The 20,247-nt window shown below is 44.4% G+C and overlaps 1 protein-coding gene across 2 annotated transcripts in view; it reads right to left on the reverse strand.

Annotated features, from left to right (window-relative positions):
* Positions 1-234: 234 nt before the first annotated feature.
* The window catches only part of kn (EBF transcription factor knot), a 134,456-nt gene continuing 114,443 nt past the window's right edge, over positions 235-20,247 (reverse strand). The window contains exons 10-15 of one of the 2 annotated variants that reach the window (XM_075881147.1): positions 19,923-20,065; positions 16,675-16,801; positions 7,659-7,747; positions 5,948-6,116; positions 3,195-3,347; positions 235-541 (exon numbers count right to left, since the gene is read on the reverse strand). In XM_075881147.1, the coding sequence (XP_075737262.1) occupies positions 432-541; positions 3,195-3,347; positions 5,948-6,116; positions 7,659-7,747; positions 16,675-16,801; positions 19,923-20,065 (791 nt within the window). In that variant the 3' untranslated portion in view covers positions 235-431. The remainder of the gene's footprint in view (positions 542-3,194; positions 3,348-5,947; positions 6,117-7,658; positions 7,748-16,674; positions 16,802-19,922; positions 20,066-20,247) is intronic. The other variant, XM_037426596.2, reaches the window with a different exon arrangement.

The following is a 20,247-nucleotide window of genomic DNA, read 5'->3' on the forward strand; positions in this document are numbered from 1 at the left end:
AGTTATGCTCAGTGCCACAAAAACTCTTTCTTAAGCTATGAAAATCACGACCATCTGCCTTGTTTGTTGTTGGTGAACCCATATATATGATGCAACACAACGTACACAAGATTGCTCATGTGTAACTACACGGCGAGGATGATGTGACCCTAGAAGATAGTGCAGCGGGACAATCGAGGGGGGTCTCCGAACATCGCCCCCTCATTCAACGAAGGAGAAAGAAGAAGAAGAGGCTCAATTTGCAGGACGTTTATTATGAAATGACACGGGCTTCCGGCGCCGCAGGGGCTGGGCGGCGCCTGTGCCAGCGACTGCGACGCCGCGTAGTCTGGTCGGATCTGTACAGCAGGGTTCCTCCTATGCTCCGTATGTACACCGTAGAAAACGAGTCCGTCATAATACACACTGTACAAGGCAACGGCCGCTCAGCGTCACTTGGCACCCGAGGTGACGATGGAGCCGCCGTATGACTGGCCGTTGCACGTAGGCAGCGCGAATGGGTTCATGGCGGCGAAGTGGGACGGTACTATGCCTCCCATGCCTGCGACAGAGGAAGGCGATCATTTAGCGCACATCTACACTGGCTGCCCACTGTCGATAAGTGCCTGCTGCAAAAAGCATTCCACAAAAGTTCATGAGGCGGTCTCAGCGATGAAATGGCGCTAACTGGCATGGGATTAATCACGGCATACCAGCCTTTCCCTGCAAATCAACGAGCACAATAAGCGCCTTGGTGCACGCCTCCTATAGTGATAATAGTGAAGCAAATAAAGGGTCCGCTATGGAAGCACTAATTGTATTTAATTAACCACGAGAAAAAGAATGCTCTATTTTATTTGACCTGCGTAGATTTGATTTTATTTAGAAGCACCCGAAAAAGAGAAGGATCACGTGCTGCAAGCATGTTTCCGATGATTCGCTGTCAGTGAAGGGAGTTTAATAACACTATATGAATGTTCATGGGCATGTTTCTAGGCGTGCGTGTACATCAAGGAGTGAACAATTTCACACTCCCCAAGTGTGACGAGGAGCCCCCCTATTTTGCTCGTTCCAGCAAGTAAAACACGCACTGTCAAATATGATGGTGCTTCACTCACAGAACATCTGGTCTGCATACTAAAGGCAGCACCTGTCTAAATATTAAGCGTTACTTATTTTTACCGTTTTCGTGAACATGCTGTACTCTATGTGCTGTTGAAGTTGTTTTTAGCTTCGTTTCTCTTGGTTGATAATATTCACTTGCATGATAGTCCTGCTTCTCATAGGTTTACTTGTGATTTCTAAGTAACCCCACTTACCCAATTTTTTTGGCCATGTAAGGTACACTTCACTAAAGATATAAACTCGTGATAGCGTGAGCATTGTTCCATTCAGAGCATTTAAGGGACGATGGACGAAATTCCTGCCTACCCAAATACATACAAAATGTGCAAGTACGGTTTTGTTACCGAATTGCTTAAAATCCGATTTTCTGCATTTCTACTAGAGAAGGTTATAATAAGAAATACGCTTGATCGAATACATACTATGTTTACAAATACCTCATTGGACGCTAGAAACATCTGTCGAAGTTGTGCAAATTTCACATAAGTGTACACATTATATTCTAAGAAGGCGTATAAGTGTACATTGGCATGATATTTCAACTGGTTTCAGTGTGCTATTATATGCTTTTTTCTTTTTTTGTTCATTATTTAGTACCGTTTAGTACTATTCTTTTATATTTTTCGCTGCATAACTTATTGATATAGAGTATCCGAGGCAATATGGACCTCAACCTCTCCACAGCAAAACAGTTAGAACAGAACAGAACCTAATTTTTTCTTCAGATGTATTGTGGGCGCAGTGTACAGGCTTGGGATATCTGTTCAATACGGCGTTACAAAGCTGTGATCCAAAGTTTGTTTTCTCTCAATTCATATTTTTGAACCAATTTTATTTTAAATGTTCTGATCCTGATACAAAATCCGCCAGTCACAGTCCATAAACCTAAACCTTTAGCTGCAATGAAATTGTATGCAGTACTTGTGTAAAAACCTTGGATCTCAACGCTTTCGCATCAATTGGATTCGCTACAGGCAATGTAGAAAATTATTCTTCTTCTTTCCAGCTCTCAAATTAGTGGGCTACGATACTTATATTAAATAGTCAGCTGACAGCGATACAATATCCCCCAAATCCCCATTGCTCTGGACGCTTTTTATTAGTAGGGGTTCTGTATCAACGTATGGTTATCGTAGCCCTATGTGCGGCGTTGTGAACCTGAACATGTTTGGAAAGTCGGGTAGCCTTAGCGTCGTTATCCTTCACTCAAGGCTCGTGGGAAGGAGTCCCAGCGGATACATTTCGACGAAGCTTAAATGCTAGAGGCTTATGAGCTTAGATTTAGGCACACGTTCATTAACCCCCAGGTGCTCGATATTACTCGAGCAGTCCACTACGGCGTCTCATAGTGACACCTTGGTTTTCAGACGTTAAGCCCGACAATTATTATGATATTGTATTCGTAGTACAGCCATTGATCCACATTTATGAACCAAGCGATGAGGTGGCCCAGTCCGGAAAACTTTGCACAAAGTATTCAGAATAGAAGACAAGTGGAAATGATACATGTTTTCTTCAGAAGGGCTGCCGCAACGCTTCATGGCCTTTTTTTTTTTTTTTTTGTCAGAAAGCGGGCGTTTGCGGTTGAGTAGTTGAGCAGTGCAGGGCATCCTCCGGTCGCACGCCCAAACTGAGCCGACTTTCACCATCGTGATTGTGCATTTTTGAGCTCATGCCACTGCACAACGAAAAGCGGTCGCGGGTGGCTTCCTCGACCAGGATAAAAAAAACAACAACAACAAAACAATTAGGATGAAATAATGGCCAAATTGTTCGAGCCGACGCTTCAAAAAGTGGGCTTCGTAAATGCAGAGCAGCGTCTACCAACCACAAGACGCCATTTCGCCATCCCTTCTGTCACCTTCCTTCTGCGGTAGGGGAAGAGTGAACATATACAAGCTTCTATGGAAGGGCTGTATTCACGAAGCCATATCCAAACATCGGCTCTAGCAGGATGTGGCTTTAAGCCCCTGGGCTTGCGTCGTGTACGAATGTTTATGAAATGTCATACAGGCTAGCTGCGCAGTCAATTGGTGACACGGCAGCGGCGGCGTCAGCCGGGAGGCCCCGGCCGAAACCGGCACACGCACCGTTCAAGAGTCCCGGCGACCCGGGTAGCTGCCCCGCGGCGGCGTACGTGGCGGCGTATGGCCCCCCGGCGGCGCCGCTGCTGCTGTGTGGCGTCGAGGCGTTCGAGCCGTAGCCCCGAGGCGACACGCTGCTGCTCTGCGAGCGGCCGTACTCTGCAAGCAGCGGCAGCCGAGGTCAGTGGGCTCAAGTCCGAGCTCCGCCCCATCACATCCGTGCAGCACGCCGCTTCGAGACAGGGCGTCCGCGTGACTCCCCGGCCGAGGGTGTGCCGAACACTACTCGTCTGTACGTGCGTTCTAGCGACAGCCTGCTTCCCTGAAAACTTAGCTCTGGCTGTGCTGCACGAAACTGGTGAGGCGGAGTGCGGCGTACACATCAGATCCCAAGAGCAAAGCCATTGTCACTGCTATATGTTTGGCGAAAAGCTACAAACACCTCGGCTGCACTGCAGCTGCACTATGCTTGTACAGTTGCAAACATTCAGAGCATTGGATCAATCGCGGAAATACGACGTACCATTTTCAGGTGAAGAACGAAATGTACAATAACTACAGCTCAGTTTGTGGTTCTTGCAGACTATTCTTTCAATAAAAAATGATGGGGTCGCAACAAGCCGCGACTATTTTGACTGCTGATATCTCTGAACCATGAGCGATCCGCTCGGTATCGAAACACAAATCCGTGCGTTTCTAAAGAGGAAGGCCTTTTTGAAAGCACCCTATAGAAAGAAGACAATTTCCTTTCGTTTTTTTTTTGCCTTTTTGGGAGCTCGTCAGTATTGCTCTCAACGTGGCCAACATGGTCTCCTAAAGGCAACACAACTTTTACCGCTTATTTTCAACGGGGACACTGCACTCTAAAGTCTGTGCAAACCCGCAAAATTAGTCCTTATGAATGCTACTTCTAATTGTTACTGCTAGCATGATGTTAATTAGCATTATCGATTACGCGGACCCAAGTATTTGACTCTTTTAATGTCCTAGTTGGCATTGATTCATCTTGAATCTGCGTCAAACAATCTGGGACACAAAAATACCCTTCTCCTCATGTATCTTCTTTCAAGCTGCATGGATAGGTCATTTTCTGTGCTTATTGATGTTCAAGATGAAAAAAAAAATACTGGGTGATTCATTCATCTTTAAACTCGCAATACCAGTGCGATCCAGTCTGACCATTCGGATGCTCGTCATTGTGACTGTCACTTTTTATTATTTCATGCCATCACCATCTCGGGAAACGAGACTGTATGTCTCACACTGGCTTCTCCGTACAAATAAAATTTCCGCGTTGCGATTGCGACAGTAAGCTTAACGGTGTGCGAGCCTTCAGGCACAGCCACGTCCACGACTGCATATAGCGCATGAGCAACCGACCTTGCTCTGCGAGGCCACACCTTGGCATTTGCGAACTCTGACCATGTGTGGCCCGTGCTTTGCACGAGTGACATCGTTGAAAGGTGCGCTTGTTTAACCAAAAGATGCACGCTCACTCAGGTGCTTTAGACATCTAGACTGTAAAAGATGACGCATTTCAATGATCAGAGGTGTTTCGACGGATAACACGCGCCTGGGCGGGTGTTATCCCTCGAAACACTACATATTGTAGAATCTAGATGCCGAAAGCGCCCTGGGGAACGTGCATATCTTAGCGAAAGCGTGCATATCTTCAGGTAAATAAACAAGCGCACGTTTAAACTTTGTCACTCGCATGTCAGCATGTTAATTGGGCCGCGCAAGCTCATTGTCTGAGCTTGCAGATGGCGCAAAGTGTCGCCTCGCAGAGGAACGCCGGCTGTTCGCGCGCTTACACATATGCGGACGCCACTGTGCCTTTCAGATATGCTTCATTGCAAAGCATTCCAAAAGGTAAAAAAGAAACTGACGTTTTAGGAAGCCTGACAGGCCGCTTTGAGCCTTGAAGGTCCTTATCATCGCCCAAAAGGATCAGGGAAAACAGAATCGCAGCCTTTCTCCTGCTGGCATGTTGACGCAAAACAGAGAGAAAATAATACCAACACTTTTCACTAACTAACATAGTTAGGCTGCAGCAAAAACTGTAATATGCTTACGTTGGTAATACCACTGTGTCACTTATCTGTACAGAATCTCCAAATTCTGGTATTTGAACGCGTGCTAAACAAACCAGACGAAACGGGAAATATATTATTATTCATTAGAGCTTTTTATTCAGAGCCCACAAGCGAGTCTTTCATCGGTCTCAATAGCGAACGTGTTCAGCAGTAACTTTTAGTGCAGCAAGCTTTGAAGAAGCTACTACAACTCGGGCCCGTTAATCTATCCTTGACGTACATATAACACTGTTGTGATTTAAAACGTGCTCACTACACGTCGCGCTCTGTTTTTATTTCAAAGGTGAGTCTTTCCATGTGACTAGTGTGACAAGAAGCGTTGTGCTGCTATTTCAACGTGCATATACGTTAGCGCATTTAGGTGGTGTTTTATTGTGTTTTTTTATTATTATCTGCAACGATCTTTCTATTGCTGTCTCTGCAGTTCGTCTTGTTTACTTTGATCTTTCCGAATAATTTGAATTTCGTGAGTTAATGTTGCATTTCATATGCACGAATCAAACCAAAGTGAACGTTAAAAAGAGCAAATCAACAGAAAAAAAATAAGAAAGCCTTTATAGCGCCCAATATCTCTGAATTCTCACAATGTTTGGCACATAGTTGGCTTTTTATGAAAATAACAAAGACCGCGTCGTCCGATCGGGATGCTCGCAAATATCTCACCGTTTTCCTGGACGTTGACGGCCAGCTGACCGGCGGCGGCGTACGCGTTGAAACCGGCCGATCCTCCGGAGAGTGCGGGGGAGCGTGGCCCTTGCAGCGAGAGCTGGTTCTGCCGAGGCATGCTGTACAGTGCCTCGGCAAGGTCGGCCGCCCGCTTGAGGATGATCTCCTGCATGCAGGTGAGGGAAGCCGTCCTGAAGAAAAGTCTAGGAAGTTGCTATATCTCCAAACACGCATCAGCATACTGGCGATGGCTTTGTGAATATCTAGCACGGTCGTTTTCCCCCGTGACCAGCTTTACTGGTCACGTGGACACAGAGGAGAAACAATACCAATGAAGAGAACCGGGCTGTGTTTTCGGCCAAGATGAGAAGGAAAGATTCGGCAAAACTTTGACATTGGCGTGCAATTCGCATCTCCATCACTTAACCTTGTATAACGCCTCTATTCGCCACGAAACGTTGATGATAACTGCATTACAATTTCGATTGCTATGTAGAGAGCATCGAGTTTACTATCTGTATCTCAGGCCAGTGGGTTTGGAGTGAAGATTGGCCTTAAGAGTGCGTCATGCGCTTGAGTTACGCAGGTCAAACGCTGGTGGAGATACACAGCTTCAAACAAAACATTCGTCGAATTTAAAAATAATTTTCTCTAGTAACTTAGACTAATTTTAGCTAATACAAAGAGCTTTCAAATGAGATATGCATATTTTAGTACGACCACCAAGGCGAGTTTTTTAACGCTAAATACAGAGCTTTTTCAAAAAAAAAAAAGGCGAACATCACAATTTTTTTTTCAGACGATCTGCTATTGCTTCAGCGCCTAAATTACGTTTAATTTGTAGCATGTCAAAAAAGACCACCAGCACATATTTTATTTGCGCCCTTTGAACTTTCCATGTTGCCTGTGAGAAATACCGAATTCGGCAACTTTATTCGATTTTCCTTATGCGAAAAGTCCTCGAAGACTTGACATACATACATGTCATCATTCTTACAGTTACATCTTTCAAACACCTTGCTGCGAATGTAATTTTATTGAGCGCTTCAAAGAAAAGTCTTTTTAAAACTTTTTTTTTGTTTGACACACTCTAGCTCAGTCCGAGCAAAACTGCCGACTCTCATAAATAGACCGGAACTGTTTGGCAACAGAAATAAACCAGCAGGATGACTTTGGAACCTTGAGAAACACGTAAATATTTTTTTCCAGCCATATTCTTGATGGTCGGAAAAACACTAGTTGATTTGGCATGGAATTGCCCCTTTTGTACTTCGAGCACCTTGATGATGATTTTAAGTGCGGACATTAATACTATAACTAGGAAGACTCGACAACACAAGTTGTGTATAAAAATTAAAGGAGGAAGCAAGGAATAAAATAGAAAGGGAAAGAAAAAGTGAAAGAATAAAAAGAAAACTTGTAAATGAGTATAAATAGCGAAAAAAAAAGACTGAGACAAATGGGCCAAAACGAAAAAAGAAATTTAGAGAGGGAGAAACGAAACAAGAAGGCTTCGCAGCTGCACACATCCTTGGGTCTTAATAGTTGGAAGAGGAGAGGAGCACACGTAACTGTTGTCGTGCCACGTGACTTCGACCAATGACACCTGGCTTCGCTAGCTGCGTTCTGTACTCAAGCTGGCGTCTTGTGAACGTGCGAGAAAATACCCTAGGCGGAGGATAATGACATTCCAAGACTGATCACCCACCTTGGGAAGTTTTTCGGGGTCGCCTGGATGGCGCGGGATGAGTTTGGCTAGCCGCTGGAACCCGTAGTCGATTGTGGGCTCGTTGAGCGCTGTGCGAGACACGAAACATGAAGTGCGAACACAAAAGGCAGACACGTCACGCTATTCAACACAAGTGCGGTGAATATAATCTCTGAAAAGAAACCATACGCGTTGGTACGGTCACAGACTGTAATTCGAAAGAGAATGCGTCTCTCATTATTACTATGCTGACATCGTTATATTGGCCTGCTTATGCTAGCAGCCCTGGCGTAGGAAGACTTTTTGTGTGGAGGAGCTCTGCGCGCGTTCACCAAAGGCCGCCAAGATGAACCAATATTTAAGGCGTTCAGGCAAACGCAAATGGCTGTTTTACCTTTGCGAGGACGTCTTGGTGAGCGAATAATAAATATCAAGATGCAAGGTTGTAGACAGTTTATTTTATAATACACGATGACAAGACATTCATTTTGCTCTACCACCCTTGGGCCTTCCACTCATTTGTGTGCCTGCGTCATGCGTGTTACATGGGACCACATATGTACAAGAACCATGCTTGAGTTTCACACTCAATTACACAGTGGTGGATAGACCACGTATGAGATTTGGTGGCGAACTAACAAGAGCTCCTCTGTAAACCTGTATTCACATGACAGACCAAATCGCGATTAGACCCTGTGGGCTGCGTACTCAGTCACCATACGCCAGCTATGCCCCACCTCGGTGGTCTAGTGGCTAAGGTACTCGGCTGCTGACCCGCAGGCCGCGGGATCCAATCGCGGCTGTGGCGGCTGCATTTCCAATGGAGGCGGAAATGTTGTAGGCCCGTGTGCTCAGATTTGTGTGCACGTTAAATAACCCCAGGAGATCGAAATTTCCGGAGCCGTCCACTACGGTGTCTCTCATAATGATATGGTGGTTTCGGGACGTTAAACCCCACATATCTATCAACCATACGCCAGCTGTTCCCGCATTTCCACTTCGGTCTACGCGGAGCGGGTCGTGAAATGACGAAGGCCCAAATCACAGTGGGGATCTTCGGGCAGCAATGACTAGATCCTCGCTTGTAGCGTCGATTTTCTCCTGTCGTGTGAGTGGCGTCCGCTTAGTGGACTGTGCAATTCTGCCTCCACTAATTCAGGCGCCGTGCTTGTTATGCGCAGTTACCTGTTCTGCTGGCATCTGAAGGTATGAATGAATCGACAACTACAAAAGCAATGCTTGGAGGAACACTTGAAATCACCAGCAATACATTGTATACCTGTTCTAAAGATAGAATAGTGGAGCGCCTTTTTTTCTACATTTTTTTCTAAACGATGTGTTACTAACACATCGTTTTCTCCCTGGTGCGAAGTTGCCTCCTTCAGAACCACTGGCTGATTGTGTATGCATTGCTACGGTTTATGTCATTGTCCGTGTATTCCGCAGCGTCACCGCTGGCTTGATGTCGTGTGGCTGTTGGCTGCCGTGTGACGCCATTTCCGATATCACGGATAGAGACGGCTGCACGGAGCGTTGCGGCCATGCGTTTTAGCGTAAACACCGAATGTTTGTCGTTTAGCTGCGTAGGTAATAATTGTGGTTCTGTTGGTGAAACACAACCAAATAAATGCCTTTCTTGCTTCCGTCTGGGCACCTCAGTTCCTCTTTCGACGTGCCACTATGTCACACGCATAGTCAACCTGCCATGGATCTTAGCTGGGAGCGCCAATGTGGCAGAGAAACAAAACTATTCATTCGGAATTTGGGACGAATATCACCCACCTGACGGTATAGGCATCCAAAGGCTGTACCACATATCGTGGTTCTACTTATTAGATATAAACCTACTTAAACTTTCTGTCTTCGTTCAAGAGAATGGGAACATTCTTTTCTCTCTGGTGCTTGAACTCGAGCAACCGACAGTTTCACATCCAACCATGATTGCGTGAGCGATTAGATTGTGACAATATCGAAAGAAATAACGTGTCTACAGCTCCAAAAGCCCAGCCAGTGAAACAGAGTGCCACAGATATCTTAAACCGTAAGCCGATGCCGTTGGCGCCTCCCATGAGGTTTTGCGGCTTTACGCCTCACCTATTGAAAAAGACTGAATGCGTTTCGCCGCAACGAATGCTGCCCCCAGAAATCCGCTTTTGAACACCCATCTGAGAGGCCGTCCATGAACTCTAATCACGTTAGCACTTCAATGAGTTCTAACACGGCCGCCCACCTGATGAATTTTATAGGTCGTTACGCATTCCCTGTATTGCTATTGAAGCATCCAAACAGGTTCACACGATAGTTCATACTTGTAAAATTTGTTTGAAAGTCCTGTTACTGTAAATTTTATCCGCTTTCGTTGTCATTAAGCTGGAAACATGCTGGCGGGTTCGGTGAGTCGACGTGGTCAAGAGTGCCGTGACATCACGGCTAGCCGCATTTTTGTGTAACTGAACGCACTCCGCCGACGTGGACATGTCCACTAGATGGACACCCCGAAAATAGCTCCTATGGCTGCGGAGAGATCCGAATAACGTCACATGTCTCGTGACTGATTCGTCCGCAATGACGTCCGTCGTGTGAATACAGAAGGGGCTCAAATCTATGGCGCACACCAGATTCACGACCCGTGCTTCTTTTATAAAGAGAATATAGTGTGACCAACAGACTATAGGGAAGCTACGGGGAAGGCACTTCAATTGTATGTCCTGAGTGCTAATTATGACATAAGTGAAAAATAATTTTACGTATGTCATAAATTAACCTACAACTTTCAGATCACTCGTCCGATGCTCCACCAGCTGAGCTCCACTTTACTGGGTCTAGGTTTCGTTTATTTTATCTACTTTGTTCCGTATATTTGTATTTCTGCCTTTTACATGAAATACGAATACTTAACAAAGAGGACCGTAAAAATACCGCCGCTGCAGGTGAATTGGTAGATGATCGGAGGAGACATCCGAAGGTTGTAGGTTCGATCCCTGAACATCCTATAGTATACGGCTTGATCATAAAAGTAACGCCCCCTACACCTTCCCCAGCTTCAAAGTATGTTTTCTTTTTCACCAGGCTTTGTACTATAAAGCAAACGAGGAAATTCTCCTCTTCAGTTTTTCCAGAAAAGACGGGGATGCATAACAGTGATACCTCCTTCAGAAATGGCACCCGAACACATTATGAGCGGGTCAGCTTCACACTGAAAGCGCAGCTGCATTCATTGAATTAAGTATATCATCGCATAAAGTTAACATGGCCATTGCCAGGGAGTTTGGTTTAAACAGTCAATGCGTCTGTATCATCATGTTTTTCTTTTTCTTCTACCTGTACTCAAGTTATATACTCCGCTTTGCGGAACCGTGTGAACGCTCAAAGAGTTGGTAGAATTTGTTCCAAAACTTGTTCGATTTCTTGAGCGTGAGTAGTCGCACGTACGAGAATGCAGCGTCCCTTTTGCACGTACGAACATCACTCCACATCATTACATAGGGGTGAGTCTAATTTAAGAAAAGCGTTGAAATGTAACTTGCAAATAAATATAAACGTAGGCAGAACAATTTGAAATGAAGCAAACCATTGCTTGCGCGCAGACGAAAAGAAAAACAGAATGAAAAAAAGCTATAATGCTATCTTAAACAATTCTAACACATCAATAGTCCCGAGAACAAATTAAACAGAACAAAGCAAAAGCACAGAATGTGATTAGAAACAAGGTAAAAGTATAAGGCGCACCTATTTAAAGCTGGAATATCCGACGGCGTGCAATGCGATGCGATGACCTACAAGAAACGTTCACTGGATAAGAAACGAAACATTTCAGCTGCAATGCGACTTCGCTAGCCAACAAAGTTTGAATAAAACGGCAAATGATGCGCAGTCAACCGGGGGATCAAAAATGCCTTACTGTAAGCCCACAGTCAGTATATTTGCCAACAGAGTATAGTATAGCATGTAACTCTGAAAGGAAACATATGGCTGTCACTCTAATGCGCAGTTTTGTTATTGCTCAGATGAGTTATCACTCCAATAAAAAGTCTAACAAATGCATTCGCTAGAGTAGAAGCATTACTCTGATATATCCGCGAACCAAAAACTCTTTTGAGAGTTTTAGGTGCGAAGCAGCTGATGACTGAGTTTAACGCCGTGTGCGGCGTGACCACCCTTACTGCGCATGCGTCAACTCTCCCCCTCTCCTCACGTGAGAGCGATGTGAGGGTCCTACTACTCCTCGCTCCCACCTGAGGAGAGGGAGAGAGTGGCACATCGACAGAGGAGGAGTGAACAGTCTCGGAGGGCCCTCTCCTCGCGTAAGCGCGAAAATATGAGGGGGAAGTGGTGGCAGAGCACTGCCTCTGCTTCGTTTCTCCTCTCCTGTTTCTCACAAGTGTGGAGGCTTGGGCTAGTTGGTACGTAGTCATATTAGTTGGTGTGCAGCATTGTATGCGAGCACTCAGCCACAGCTGAGTGCTCGTATACAATGCTGCGCTCGCTCGCACCGTTGCACTCAACTAGCAGCACTGGGTGTTCACTTTGCGACACACACAGTAATACACACCAATGAAAACGGGGGTAACATGAGCGGTACACAACATATACACAACTCCACACACAAATGAAACATACATGAAAGCATGCGAATGTAAACAACAAATGGAAACACAAGTGAAAACCTGCGCTGCTTGGCATCCCCACAAGGTTCCCTTTAGTGGGAGAGGGTGTATTTTTTCTTTCTTTTAACCCTTTCCGCGGCCGTCGACGAACATTGCCGTCTTCAGATTCTCTTGCAACATCACATATGCTCGTCGTCAAGAATCGGTCCCACCCGCCCCTTATAGACGTTGTTTGTCATGCTTGTGAAAGGTCCCACATTTGTCCGTTTTGGGCCTTATGTGTTTCGCCTTTCAATTTATTATTTTCAGTTTTTCCTACTGCAATACGGTGAAGCCACCTTCGAATTTTTTTGCAATTAGTGAAAGAAAGGGACATCACGGAGTTGAAAGAATTGAACCATAATATTATGACAAACTTTGTGCCTTGAACGAAAATAACTTTTTGTTGAATTTATTGAATTGAACCGTTTTATTATAACAAACTTTACGCCTCGAACGGAAATGCCTTTTTAATTATTTCGGCAAGTTTTTCTTACGTTTCGGTAGCAAAAGGGTTAATGGAAGCTCACGGAGGCAAATTACATTGAGAAGCCACCCCAAAAATATTTTGATAATAGGCAATGTCTTGAGTCTGAGTACTCCTGACTCGCAACTTTGTCTGTCACCTTGACCAGTTCTCATCCTATGACGGCGCACTTTAAAGCTAGAAGCCTAGCTCATGCCTTTATTGAGTTCTTAAAAGATTTTTCTTATAAACTGCCCGTGAACTTTTTTCTGCGTTCACGTTGCATTCCTATTGAGGACTTCTCATTTCCACTGATGTCAGTGACAACCATTCAAGAATATCTCCCTGAAAGGTAACCACGGTTAAGGTGAGGAAGGCTCTGTTAAATTACTCGAAGACGACAACTTTGTGCGGGCAAAACCACCAGCCCAAAGCTGTATAGATTTAAATAAAGAAAAGTCCTCCAACTATTTTTGGTGAGTCCTCGCTTGCCACTTACGTATACGATTCTCCGATCGGAGCATGATGGTTGGCAAAGAGAGTTGAGGCGTCTCTTTAAAGAGAGTCTGACCTGTGGCCCTATAGGCGTGTGCAGGGTTCTCCCGCAAAGCGGGGGGGGGGGGGGGGGGGGGGACAAGGTTCAGCCTCTCCATACAGTCAATGTGTGGGCTAGACTTCACTCCCTCTTTCCGGTGAATAGGTGAGCCACCCCCTTTCCACCGTTTGCACGCCTACACCCGTGACAAGTGAGCCCTCATGAAAAAGAGTCCAAGGACTCTGTTCTTAGAATGTAACAGGGATGTAATACACCGAAAGAGACTCTCTTTAAACCCCCTATGCGTGGTAGCACAGTGGCGACAGCAAGCTGGTCGTATCCTTCTCATTGTCCCTAAGGGTGGTTTCCTCCCTTCAACTTACAAGAAAAAAAATTGAAGAAATATGGAATTGCAAAAACTGTTTACATCTGTTGATTGGTCGGTGGTTATCATTATTGTTGTGAAGACGCGAAAGAAAGAACAACAAAAGGCACTTTCCTTTAACTTCACTGGGTAATCATCGTCATCATCACCGTGACTATATCCACAGCAAAGGCATCTCCTATGTTCCGCCAGTCACCTCAGTCATCTGCTTGCTGCTGCCATTTTATACCCGCAAACTTTTTAACTTCATCTGCCCACCTACCTTTGACTCTCCCCCTCACCCGCTTGCCTTCTCTGGGAAACCAGTCAGTTCTTCTTAATGACCATCGGTTATCCTGCCTACGCGCTACGTGCCCGGCCCATGTTCATTGCTTCTTCTTGATTTCAACTATGTTATCCTTAACACCGGTTCGTTCTCTGGCCCAATGCTCTCTTTTTGTCTCTTAAGGTTACAGCTCTCATTTTCCTTTCAATCGCTCGCTGCATTGTCCTCAATTTAAGCTGAACCATCTTCGAGAGCTTTCAGGTTTCTGCTTCGTAGGTAAGTACTGGCAAGATGCAGTTACTATGTACTCTCATCCTGAGAGTTACTGGCAGATTGTCATTCATAATTTGAGAATGCTTGCCGGATGGCATCCACCCCATCTTTATCTTCTAGTTATTTCACTCTTATGGTTCGGCTCGACGGTTATTATCTGTACTTAGTAGACATATTCCTTTACAACTTCTAGCGTCTCTCCACCAATCTCAATGTGCTGTTTTCTGCCGAGACTGTTGCACAATATTTTATTTTTGTGCATATTATTTTCATATCTACTTTTCTGCTTTCCTTGTCTATTTTTGTAATCATGACCTGTAATTGGTCCCCTGAGTAACTCATCAAGGCAATTTCATGAGCCAATCAAAGGTTACTAAGATACTCCCCATTAACTCTCATCTCGAACTCTTCCCATTTGAGGCATCTCAAAACCTCCTGTAAGCAGGTGGTAAACAGCATTGGGGAGGTGGTATCTTCTTGTCTTACACCCCTATTGATTGGTATTCTGTGCCTTTCTTTATGGAGCAGTATCATGGCAGTTGATCCGCTGTAAATTTATTCCAGAATGTCTATACATGTTTCATCGAAACCTTCCTTCCGCAGTGTCCGCATTAATGCTGATTGTCACTGGATACTTAGCGTTTATTTCACGGGACTCCCTTTGAACTAAGCTCTTTAGAACTTGTGTACGGTTTGACATACAGAACATAATGACAATGACAAAGACCGCAGTCGGAATGTCCAAAATGAAACCGTGCCAGAACTTGTGGCTGCTAAATGGAAAATTAAAATACGGCAATGCACACATGCACTTATAGCGGCGCACAAGGCGTCAGCCATGGATAATCTGAACTTCGGCGAGGTATATCGGCATTTATACATGTGCCGTTCAATACTCCAGCGTTATCGCTAGCAGCCACGTAAGGTCCAGAAGAATATCTCAAGCTCGCTTTGTGCGCGTAATCTGATCGGAAAATTCTACCGGCGCTACGATTACCTCGATGGTTATGATTGCGTAAGGCAGCACTTACACGTGTAATGGGGTGATAAAAAAAAACTTGAGAAAAGAGTGGGGCAATATGAAAAAAAATGTGTGCTTAGATTTGGGTGCATGTTAAACAAACCCCAGGTGGTTGAAATTTTCGAAGTCCTCCACTACGGCGTCTCTCATAATCGATATGTGGGGTTTAAGGTCCCAAAACCAGCATGTGATTATGAGAGACGCCGTAGTGGAGGGCTCCGGAAATTTCGACCAACTGGGGTTCTTTAACGTGCTCCCAAATCAGAGTACACGGGCCTACAACATTTCCGCCTCCATCGGAAATGCAGCCGCCACAGCCGGGATTTGATCCCGCGACCTGCGGGTCAGCAGCCGAGTACCTTAACCACTAGACCACCATGGCGGGGCGTCTCTCATAATCATATGGTGGTTTTGGGACGTTAAACTCCACATAACAACAATATAAGAAATTACCGCATATGCACGATGTGAATAAGGATGACTGTGCGAAGCACGGGGAATCATTTGGGTAACCCTGAATTTCACGTACATTGCACACTCGTGCATGCAAATGCGTGACAACACATATTGTACAGTTAGGTTCCCTGCTTCTATAGATTGGCTTAACGGCGTTTACGTTGTGCTGCTGCCTCGCGTTTTCTCACCGCCTCCAGGTTTGCTTGGCGACGCTGACGTTTCGCTTCGGCCTCCCGAGCCCTCATTGTGTCCGTTCTTGCCGGCGTTTAAGGTACTATTCCACTTCTCTAGCCCGCAGATCGGGATCGGCTCGTTGCCGTCTCGCGGCAGCGGCTCCAGCCCCCTTCTCATCCTCCGCAGTTTTTTGCTCCCGCATTTACATTCGCATTGATGTTGACGTTTCAGGGGGCATTGATGTTGATTTTATTACTGGAGAGAATGAGCGGAGTGTGCGCATGCCATTTTATATCGTTGAGATACCGTGGCGCCTAAAGCAGCGATTGTGTTGCGTCAGATCAACCTCGAGCGAAACCGGTGCGCGGGAACTGAGCCAGGTACAGCTGCTGTGTATGAGCAGCACTAAGAGGCGGTGCTAGCATCGACGGTGGAGTGATGTGTGGAGGTAATGTAGACCATAACCTGCTTCGCATCTAAATATTTGTAGGCGCAAGTCGTATGGTCATCTGGCTGCCTTCTCTCTCACTCACCCATCACGCACACACACACACAAAGGGAGGAAGAGAGATGCTGATTTAAAAAAAAGATTTTTGCCTGTGTGTATAAATTCATCGGTACACTACTCCCTATAAGGCACAGGGAATGGTATAAAAGAACCAAAGAGATGGAAAACAGCAATAACAATAAAGAATACAATTGCACAAGTGAACTCCATAACTAGGTATTTGAGGCAATTTCAGGCTTTTCATTATGACATGATTCATAACTAAAAAAAGTTTTCCGATTACTCACATACGTAGACGAATCTCCCCGGCGCACCTTTGCAGAACTGTTTGGACTTGTACGACAGCGTCACTTCGACGACGCCGGGGATGTGTCGTGGAGGCGTCTGCACCCGGATAGCGTGAGACGTGATAAGCTGTGGGGCGAAAAGAATCAGTCACACCATATTATTGAATTGTTGACCCTACACTTCCATAACATATGTTTCACCTATTTAAGGTGCAGCCGTGTGATTAGGGATTATAAATATTTCCAATGGTCAGTGTATATAAAATATCAGGTACGAGTGGAAAAATAACACGTACTTGTTAATCTGAGAAAATCGAATGATACTTTCGGCAGAATAAACTGAAAAAAGAAATCTCGTTTGATCACCTCGAGACAGGCTCTGAGTATACGCTGCTTTTTCAGTGTGAAAACAGCATCGATGTACCTTTATTCGTGAACGCTGTAATTGTAACGGACGCTACAAGGTAGCTTTCTAATGCAATAAAAATTTCACTGCAAGAGTGAAACAATGAATGTGATTGCGAGAAATCAGAATGTCCCACGTAAAATGGCAAGCAGAGTGACGCTTGCAGTGTGCAGCTGAACACAGAGGAGGACGCAAGAACGCACAGGGACGCACAGGACAAGCGAGCACTAACAAGTGTCACAGTTTTCAACTCTTTGTGTTTGAGCAGCACAGTGCAAGTGTCGACTACGCACCACCAAGTGCGAACGCGGCCAACCAAACGTGACTGCATTGGCTGCATCAGTGCAGCCGATAAAATAAAATGTGAATTATGTCAATTCATATGGTACCACTTGTTTAGACAATTGCTATAAAACAATTTTATCCTTAATCTCAAGTCACTACTCATTCAAGACTATGATGGGTTATTCATTTTATTCTTAGCTTGCCTTATCTTGCGCCTTGACGAACAGTTTCAGTATGCTGCATGTTCAAAGTTTTTTTAAGCACAAAGTTTTCACCAGTAATACATTTACATTTTCTCTTTTATATGTTTCTATATCAAATTGCTAAAGCACTTCGACTGCGAATAAAAAGTAGTGTCAGAATAGTGTAACAAATTTGGGAAATGTAGCATTTTGACTAATATTGCGGTTTATTTTCATTTGCTCCCGAAGTATATAATTTAATAGACGAACATATAAAACATGAAATGTGAATTTATTTCTAGCGAAAAAATGTTATATATTTATTAAATGCTCTAAACATGCAGCATATTGCAACTTTGTGCCAAGGCGAAAAACTAATAGCGTGAAAAATGAAATTCATTGTTTATTATAGTCGTGAAAGACTAGCACTTTGAGGTTAAGGAAAACATTATTTTGTAGTAAATGATCAAACCAGTAATATTATATAAACTATTTAGCACGATACAGTTCCACATCCCCGCCCAAAGTTTGAAATGCCCTTTAGGCCACACGATTTTTATTTTTTGCGAAATACAATGCCTCAGTTACTACTTTTAACATTCACATATACCTGCACGACCTTTTTGGGCAGGATCGGAGATGGTCGAAATTTGTCTGGGTACACTTGAAATGAACTGATCATTTCGAAAAGACACATTGTTCTGAATCCGTTCATTGAGAACAGTGAGTTCTTAGAAAAATTGGGAGAGAAAACATTTTTGTTCACCTGGAAGCCTTTCAATCTTCGTGTAATGTTTGAGTGTGGTTCATCAGAAAAAATAATTCCGAGAGTATGTTTTTGTTCATGATTAAATTTGGTTCGTATATTAAGCGAAGACAGAGGTGTAACTTGAATAATTTTCTTCCTTAAAGCACAAATATAATTGCTAAAACTTGCCATATAAAAAGAACTATTCTTCAGCTCTCGATTGAGGTAAAAATCTGTTTTTCGATTGCAGCACCAGATTGTGGAAATTGCATCCCATTGCGATTGGTGGCAAGGCTGCTGAAGTTAAGCGAAATGACTTTGAAGAATTATGGTTTGGAGTGGTGTTTATGATCGCTATACATTATGATCACCTACGTCTCTTACTAGAAATTATACATGATGTGTTTATGCAGTTGTGGGCTCTATTTACATTTTATAATATGACTATATTCATAATAACACATAAATATTGCTAGTTTTGCATGTGACAAATACCGTTACATTTGTTGTTCAAGATTTCTATCTGGTGTCCTATCATTTCATCACACAGTGTCTCTCTCACTCTAGGCAGTGCAATTGACACATTTCCGGAATTTCACTTCTAAATGCCGAGTATCTGATTGGCAAAGAATACGTAGCATGTATATATTGTGCCATTCTCTTTTTCTTTCCAGGTACAAGAGACAGATCGACATGACTAAAGAGCATGGTAAAGGTAGAGTCAGCGGAATAGCACCGAGGGTGATCAGCTTTCTCAAAGCACTTTGAAGAATACAGGTGCAAGTATTGACAATAGCTTTTGTTGCATAATATATGAGGTGCTACCCATGTCGAGTGACAGTGCCATGGCGACGCAGAGTCCATAATGACACAGAGTACACTTGTTCTTTTGGGCCATTACTGACAATGTAGTTGCATTTCATGTTGAGAGTCTCTTGTCACCTTGCAAAGAAAATGCTACATTGATGGTCTTATAATAGCTTTAGTTGACAGAAAGACGATAAATTATCCTAATCACTGTCATCTAATGTTGACAACTTGCCATCATTTTGAAGGTCAGGTTGCTGATTTGACAGCTCAGTTGTGTATTGACTTTACGAAAAAAAAACGTCTAAATGATGAAAGAACACAGTAATTTGCAAATAACGACCTTAAGTTATATGAATGTAAATGTTAACAATTTGACAGTTCGCTTGTATTTTGAAATTACGGGAAGCACATGAAATTGATAAAATTGTGCCGTCCTTTCAAAATGACGGCCTGTGGTCATTTTTACGGTCGTAAGCTTGGAAACAGAGCTGCCGGGATATTTCTCGTAAATCTGATAAAATATTTTTGCAGTGATGCACTGAACGATCGTGCGAACAGCCGAGCGTATCTATAGAACTCACCTGTCGCCCCGCTGAAAGTTAATTAAACGGGGCGTGAAGGTGCGCTCACTTGATTTCACTGTCGGTTTTTAGCCAAATCGACCATGACTCGACACTTCTCAAAAAAGTGAAATCTACTCAGACATCTCTGCTCGGGCTACCATGTCGGTGCCCAGGTAAAGGTGGCCACTATCACGACCGGAACTCATCCCAAATTGTTTCACCTGCCGATGTGTCTTATAGGGAGATGAACTGACCTCACTCCAGACCAGCATGGTGCCGAACACGACTTGTAGACCGTCGAAGAAGTTGTCTCCGACGATGATCACCGTAGATCCTCCGGTTGTCCATCCCTCACTGGGGCTGATTGCCTTGATGCAAGGCGTGGCGGCGAACGGTACTGCGTACGGCAACGAAACGGCATGATGCAGGAGCTGCGCTAAAGCGAGCGGAAGCCGCTCGTCGTGGCCGGTCGGCTGGCGATGCCGAAGGCGGCAGCCGCCAGCCAATCCGGGCCGCTTTTTCAACCTGTTGTGCTCTGAGAGCCTAATAGGATTTTCTCTCGAGAGATTAGGCCACCTT

The sequence above is a fragment of the Rhipicephalus microplus genome, chromosome X (genome assembly GCF_043290135.1).
Source record: "Rhipicephalus microplus isolate Deutch F79 chromosome X, USDA_Rmic, whole genome shotgun sequence".
In the NCBI taxonomy this organism is placed as follows: Eukaryota; Metazoa; Arthropoda; class Arachnida; order Ixodida; family Ixodidae; genus Rhipicephalus; species Rhipicephalus microplus.